Raw genomic sequence first — 7,720 nt, 5'->3', positions numbered from 1 at the left:
TTTTTCTCATGCTTTCTGGCTGTTTGATCGTTTATTATATTTTCCTATCTGGCCGAATTGATTGTTTATGTAGGTATTGCCTTTTTGGGCGAAACTTGAAGAAGTTGAGGGGGAAAAAGTGTCACTGGTGCCAGAAAAGCGATTCTTGGAATCTCATTAAATGTTCAAGCTGTCAAAAAGAATTTTTTTGCATGGATTGCATCAAAGAACGGTTTGTTGGCTTCATTCACCTCCTTTTTGTACATAAACTTCAACCTGCGAGTCGTTTACTGTGAATACTAAATTATGTTTGTTGTGTATGTTGGATTTCCTGTTACAATTTCGTCCTCCTCTGCTTATTTGCTCAAGCTACAAATTCCCATTTGAGACACAGCTTGTTTTCTTGAGAGGATCCAAACTGCGAGGTGTTATTTGAGTATTGGCTAATGCTGGAACTAGAATTTATGAAGCTCTAATTTGATTAGTTCTGGCAGGAGATTGCTTGTAATATAAATCTAGAACCTTTTTGTTTTAAAATACTCCTGTTTATGGAATTATCAAACCACGGGAAATCATCTAACATTATTTAGACCTGTAGATCTCTATACTCTTTCTTGTTTTTCTGCTGTTAGGTAACTTTCATGGCTGTGAACAATGCTAACCAATAATGATAAGTGCCAGGAGTTTTACCCATCCTGTTTCTACTGTTTTCACCTTTTCTTATCTAGGATTAATACATGAGATGCTTCCCTACTCAACATGTGTAGGTACTTTGAAACTCAAAATGAAGTTAAGATGGCATGTCCAGTTTGTCGAGGAACATGTTCCTGTAAAGACTGCTTGGCAAGTCAATATAAAGACAATGAAAGTAAGGTCTGACATCAAAGTTGAATGACTTGTGGCTCAATTAGTGTTTCTTTTGCATCATACTCTAACAAATGAGTTTATGTCCTATTGCAGGAATATTTGGCGTGTAAAAGCAGAGTGGACAGAATTTTGTGTTTCCACTATATGATCTGCATGCTTCTTCCTGTATTAAAACAAATCAGTGAAGACCATAATATTGAACTAGAAGCAGAAGTGAAAAGTAAAGGTACTAATCATCTTTCTCCCTGCGTTGATTATTGTTAACTCAACCTTTCTTGATTGTGTATGATGGTTATCTGTGATCCTCTTGTACGACAGAGAAAAGAACCTCTGATATTCAAATCAAGCAGTTTGAGTCTTGCTGTAATGACCAAAACTGCTGGTAATCTCTCTTCCACTGATACTATTAAGAAAATTCAAATGATTTTTTAGTGCTTATGGATGGCATTGGCATTCGGTTCAGCATACCCAATGAACTAGCTCATCATTTTCCAGGATACCGAATAAACTGAAAGATGGCATTGCCAGTGAAAACCACGTTTTGGATGAGGTCATTTCCAATGGCAATTTGACTGCTACTTCATCACCAGATGGCACAATTTGTAATGGTTCTGGCAATATATCTTGTTCCCCCAAAGAGCTTGGTGGCTGTGGTGATAGCCTCCTTGATTTGAGATGTCTTTTTCCTGTAAGTTTGATCAAAGAAATGAAAACAAAAGCTGAAGAAATATCTTGCTGCTATGACTTTCCTGAATCATTGGATAAAAGTTCAAGCTGCTCGCTTTGTCTCAATTCTGATAATAAGATTGATAGAGACAAACAATGGCAAGAAGCAGCTCTAAGAGAAGATTCCGATGATAATTGCTTGTTTTATCCCACAGTTTTGGACATCAGTCGTGATAATTTTGAACACTTTCAGAAGCACTGGAGAAAAGGCCATCCAGTGGTAGTGCGTGATGTTCTCCAAAGTAAATCAAATCATAGCTGGGATCCACTGGCCATGTTCTGTGCTTATCTTGAGCAGAGTATCACAAGATATCAGAATGATAAGGACTTACTTGAAGCTTGTTTGGATTGGTGTGAGGTCAGTTGATCAAATAATTGCATACGGAATAACACTTCTAAATTGATGACTTCTTAGTTTGCTAAAATAGATTAGGCTTTCTTCAAATTTTATATTATTCAAAATTTCAAGTTAGGTTGTTTTTATAATCATAGACAATACTGCTCATAGTTATTATTTGAGATAAGCACTATCAAGCATACATGTAGACGTTCAATATCATATTTCAACTCCTCCTTTTTAGATGGGATGGACATACCACTGAACCAAATGTCATTGCTAAAGTATGTTATTTGTGCCTGCGGCAGGTAGAAATTAACATTAGGCAGTATTTTTCTGGGTCTCTAAGATGTCAACCACAGAAAAATAATTGGCATTATATGCTGAAATTGAAGGGCTGGCTTTCTTCCCAACTATTCAAAGAACAATTTCCGACTCATTATTATCAAGTAATTGCTGCTCTACCACTTCAAGAATACATGAATCCCATGTCTGGTATTCTGAATTTAGCAGCAAATTTGCCACAAGGGAGTGTAAAACATGACATAGGGCCATTTGTCTATATGTCATATGGCTGTGCTGATGAACAAGTTGATTCTGTGACAAAACTCTGTTACGACTCATATGATGTGGTATGTTTCCTTCCTTGTTGTTCTGCACTTGATTTTTTACGCGCATCTTCTTTCATGCACTGAGTGGGTTTTTTAAATAAACTAAACTGCTGATATTCGTTATTGTTTTAATGAAATATAAATGCCTTTTGTATCCTTCATGCTCAATTTTGGTCATTCTCATCTGAAGTAATACAAATATGCAGAACATAAAAGGAAGTTTGCGGAGATAATAAGTTATAATGTGTATGATTTGTAATTACAGGTTAATATCATGGCGCATTCAACAGATGTCCCTCTCTCTACAGAACAACTTGATAAAATAAGAAAGTTATTGAGAAAGCACCGAAATCTGTGTCAAAGGGAGTCTCCCAAAATTATTACTGGGAAGATAATGGGACAAAGTTTGAAAGAAAATTCATTATTGCATGCTGAAGATAAGGAACAAAATGGAGTGCAGAGTATGGTTAGAGGGCAAATGAATTTCTTCCGGAGGGTCAATAGAACAACATTAATCTCTACAGAGGCAGGAACAGCTAGTCCGAGTACGGACAGCAATATTTCCCAGGGTGGAGAATGTGATTCAGATACAGATTCTGATTCTGATTTTGAATCCAATGTACTTCACGGGACAACCCAGAACACTCCATTGTCTACGCTTGATAATCCCAGATATTCCTGTGATAGCGCAAGTAATGGTAGAAATAAAAACCTAAGTGATTATTCTGGTGCCCAGTGGGATGTATTTCGCAGACAAGACGTTCCAAAACTAATAGAATACCTTGAAAGACATTGTATTGAATTTGCTGATACCCAGAACCATAAAAATAAGGTAATTCTTATACAGTACAATTATTAGTTGGACTTCGTAGGAGCTGATGATGATTTGGTCTCTTCATTGTAGATGATTCACCCACTTCTAGATCAGATCTTCTTTCTTGACAGTACTCACAAAATGAGGCTTAAAGAGGAGTTTGGTATGTATACTTCTGTGTTTGATAGTCTGTTCCAATCCAAAAGAACTATATTGACATGTCTATGCTGTTATATCAGAAATTGAACCGTGGACTTTTGAGCAACATGTTGGAGAAGCTGTCATCATTCCTGCTGGATGCCCATACCAGATAAGGAATCCAAAGGTCTCCTGCATTGATATGATTTTTTTATGCTGTATAGCTCCTCTGTGTGCGTACACACGCATATTGGGGAATATTTAGTGATGGACTTATTTACTGCAAATGAGATGAGCGAATCCTGGCGTTTATATCCCGCGTGAATGGTCTCAAGATTAAAACATGAAGTCAATTTGATATCTCTTTCGTAAGTGGTTGTGTCAGCTGTGCTTTAATCCTGACCAATCATCTAAAGATCCAATTGTCTGGATTAAACTTTACTCATTCACAGTAATCAAGTGCCTTGCTCATAATTTGTATAAGTAGCCGTGGAACTTACAATTGCTTTTATTCTTGAAATCCATTGTAATTGAACATGCTTTTACATTTTGAAAGAAACAAAAATTTTGATTTCTTAGATTTTAGCAAACAACTTCCAAGAATTTGTGAAAAGCCTTGCAGCTACCTTTGTGGAAAATGCATTAAAGATTACACGGTATAAACAGTCAGACTTTACCCAAGAAGAAGGCTGATAAAGGTTCTGCCTTTGTCGAACATTTGATTTTTGTAGACATTTTGTATTGTATATCCTAACTTGTGCCTTCTTGTTTTTTCCCCGACATGTCCTAACTTGTGTCAGATGTATGACAATTATTTATTTCTTGACTTGCAGTGTTGTGTTCATGTGACGCTTGAATTTGTGTCCCCTGAAAATGTTCCTGAGTGTATGGAGTTGATTGATGAAGTCCGTCTACCTCCTGAAGGACATAAAGCAAAAGTGGATAAGCTGGAGGTAAGTTTCATAGTCATACTTGCTTTCTTCAGATAGTTGTTCTCTTTGGACTGACTAGAGTCTCTTTGTCTCTCTGGTCAATGGTGAAAACAGATGGAGAAAATGGCCCTTTATAGCATGAGAACAGCAATAAAAGAAATAGGAGATCTTACATGTAAAAAGTGATTGTGCCAGCTGAAATATCAGTATATGCCTCTCTGTGAGTCTTAGCCTTCCTAGATGCCTTCATTTTTTTGTACATTTTAGATCTGTCAGTTAAATTGATTGATTTTAGTTTCTATTCATTTTTATTCACCAATATGTGTCTCTGAAATTGAAATAAAATTGTATGGTCTGTATAAACTTCTCAATCCTTTTTCCTGAAGGAAATTGATAAATTTTTAAAGGGAGAGTGAGAGGGATGTATTATGGTTTTAAGGACCATAAAGTTGACGTTTTGGCCACACTTTGAGCTGCAGTTATGTGGACTTTATCCAACTAAACTGAAAAAAGGTGCTATGCATCAAGCATGACATGAGACACCCGTTCTTGTTTGTTGATAGTTTTACGTTCTTTGTAACAGTTGAATCCAGATTCAATTTATGTTTATGCTTTTAAGTTTCATTTTAGGAAAAATAACACACAAGTCCCAAGCAATACAATTTATTAATCTAAGTTCCCTTAACATCTCAAAATGAATAGGAGGTCCTATGGAACCTAAGAGTAATACATTCTAAATAAGAAATTACGTAGTTATCCCTGTTCTCAATTGATAAGCTCATGGGTTTGGATTAACAAGTCAATGAGAAGCTATTGACAAGTTAGGAAGTGTTAGTTGATAATTAAATTTATGGGATAAATATAATTTCCATATAAAATCAAATTATAACAAAAGAGTATCTTTGAGTTGAAATCATGTGTCACCAAAACATGTACATTAACATTAGATGAAATGGTGGCTCTATATCATAATCTTGTTGCAAATATCCATTTACAAGCTCTTGGGTATATATTAATAAGTCAATGGGAACCTATTAACAAGTCAGGAAGTGTTGATTGACAAGTAAATTTATGGGATAATATAACATCCACAGAAGATAGGAAAATTCTTATACTCTTGTTATAATTTGATCTTATGTGGAAGTTATATTATCCCATAAATTTAGTTGTCAACTAACACTCCTTGTCAATGCTTCCTATTGACTTGTTAATCCATACACATACACTTGTTAATAGTTGTCTGCAATAAAATTATAATATAAACCCATTATTTCATCTAATATTAGTGTGTATGCTTTGGTTATACATGATTTCAACTTAAAAATTGTTATATGATACTCTTTTGTAATAATTTGATCTTATTTGGAAGCTATGTCAATAGCTTCCCATTAACTTGTTAATCCACTCTTGTAAAATTCCCAATGTTAGACTCAACAATTTATTTCAATATGATGCCATTGAAACTATGCTATATGAATATCACATGTCAATTAAACTTCTTGAATGACAAAGCATTATACGCTGCCAACTTCTGCAGTGGCAAATACACACACACAGCATAAAATGAAGGAAAAATTATACACAAGTCTTAAACAACACAATTTACTAATATAAGCTCCAAGCTCCTAACCTCATTTACAGCATATAAAACTGAACAAATTTGATGCATAGATAGGATCTGATCACAAATTATAGTTTTATGTCATGAGTAGTGTGTATACTTTTTAGTTGTATAGCAGCACTGTGCAGCAGCAAATATGTTCATATTTTTTGATGGTTTAAATTTTTATTTCTTTCTAATTTTACTTTTATTATGAATCATTATTTTTTTTAACAATTGACAATTTAGAGATCATTTTAATTTTGTATCATACATGTTTTAAAATTTATTATATAGTGAATGTGGACTGTTCAAATAAAATATAATATGGATGGTTCATATTTCAGCAACAAAAACCCCAAGCCCCTATCATCCCTGGTATTGTTTGCCAACTCTAAGACTGGAAGAAGAAAATAAAACCTTAAAAACTTAGTATTTGAGACTGTAAAGAAAAAAATATCATTTTTTGTTGCTTAAATAAATACTCTTTGATTCTTAAATGTATCAACTAGATAACTAATTTGTTGTAATTAAAAAAATAGTAAAATTAGTTATTTGTAAATGATGATAGTTTTTTCAAAGTAATTTCTTTAATTCTTTGTATTGAACTAACCACTTAATATGCTCTATCAATAGAAATAATTTAGAAAAAAATTATAAATTTGAGATATGATTGAAGTTGAGGTAAAATTAATTCTTAAATTTCTTCTTCTTTTTTTTTTTGCAACTAATGGTTACTGCAAACTAAGAAGCTATAGGTGTATATCTACAAGGACAACAATTATGGATAAACAATTAAAGCATCTCAGAGTTCATAAATTTACATAAATTTTAATCCCATGCTTGGCAAAAAAAGAATAATTTTCCAAATGTTCTTTTCGTGATGCAACATTGTTGAAGTTGTCTAGAAAAAGAAAAAAAAAATTACTTCTTTTATTCTCAATTTTAAATTAGACTATTGTAATTTATTTTGTTTGAATTGGATCAAAAATTCGATAATTTTAATTTGTAGACTTAATGAATTTTATTTATAGAAATGATGTTAGAAACTTAAAAATAGTGTTAAATAAAATGAAAGAAATTTTATAAAGGGAAGATGACAAAAAAAAAAACTTTCATGAAATTCCCTAAATTAAAAAACGAACAGGTTTTTACACTCAAGGATGGATGTGTACTAAAAAAATATCAATTCAATCAAAATAAACTACAAGAATCTGATCCAAAATCGATGTAAATAACGATGACTCACGAATAATTTTTTTTCTAAAAATAAAAATACCTGGCATCAACTCTATCCTTGTCTCCAACAAAACTTGTAACTTCCATTTGAAAGTTAAAGAAGCAAGTACTCTATAAATTGTACTACATGTATTATAAAAAGATAAATATATAGCACTATCATTGAGCATTATATGGCACTATCATTGAGCATTTAACTTCATTAACATTGAATTCCTTCTACTCAATCTAATTGTATTGGTGGTAGCTTTAATTAATATTACCTCTGGTCCTAAATATAAGAACTAGTTTGTAATGCAATTTGCATTACAAACTAACTCTTACATGTAGAACCCACGGTAGTATTGGCATTAGCATGTTGAAGCCAAAAGAAGATTGTTCAACTCCTGTTAAATTCTATTGCAGAAAGGACTAAAATGTGAATCTAGTCGTCATGAAATGAAGTGTGTTTTTTGTGGCAGGGTGAGTGCGTGTTTT

General features: G+C 33.2%; 1 protein-coding gene across 2 annotated transcripts; it reads left to right on the top strand.

Annotated features, from left to right (window-relative positions):
- Positions 1 to 89: 89 nt before the first annotated feature.
- LOC114757802 (lysine-specific demethylase JMJ25) lies at positions 90 to 4,916 on the top strand. Of its 2 annotated transcripts, none has more exons than XM_028946887.1 (11): positions 90 to 211; positions 747 to 847; positions 940 to 1,072; positions 1,165 to 1,228; positions 1,342 to 1,930; positions 2,218 to 2,541; positions 2,786 to 3,352; positions 3,425 to 3,497; positions 3,574 to 3,659; positions 4,306 to 4,425; positions 4,519 to 4,916. In XM_028946887.1, exons 2-11 carry the CDS (start codon positions 764 to 766, stop codon positions 4,588 to 4,590), a joined length of 2,112 nt encoding a protein of 703 aa, XP_028802720.1. In that variant the 5' UTR covers positions 90 to 211; positions 747 to 763; the 3' UTR covers positions 4,591 to 4,916. The 2 variants fall into 2 exon arrangements, with proteins under 2 accessions (XP_028802720.1, XP_028802719.1); XM_028946886.1 differs by having other exon boundaries at positions 96 to 211; positions 747 to 852.
- Positions 4,917 to 7,720: the final 2,804 nt, after the last annotated feature.

The sequence above is a fragment of the Neltuma alba genome, unplaced genomic scaffold (assembly GCF_004799145.2).
Source record: "Neltuma alba isolate B1F8T4 unplaced genomic scaffold, ASM479914v2 tig00010644_pilon, whole genome shotgun sequence".
NCBI lineage: Eukaryota > Viridiplantae > Streptophyta > Magnoliopsida > Fabales > Fabaceae > Neltuma > Neltuma alba.
Note: the sequence above shows the minus strand (reverse complement) of the source record. Positions and strands in the feature narration are given on the sequence as shown.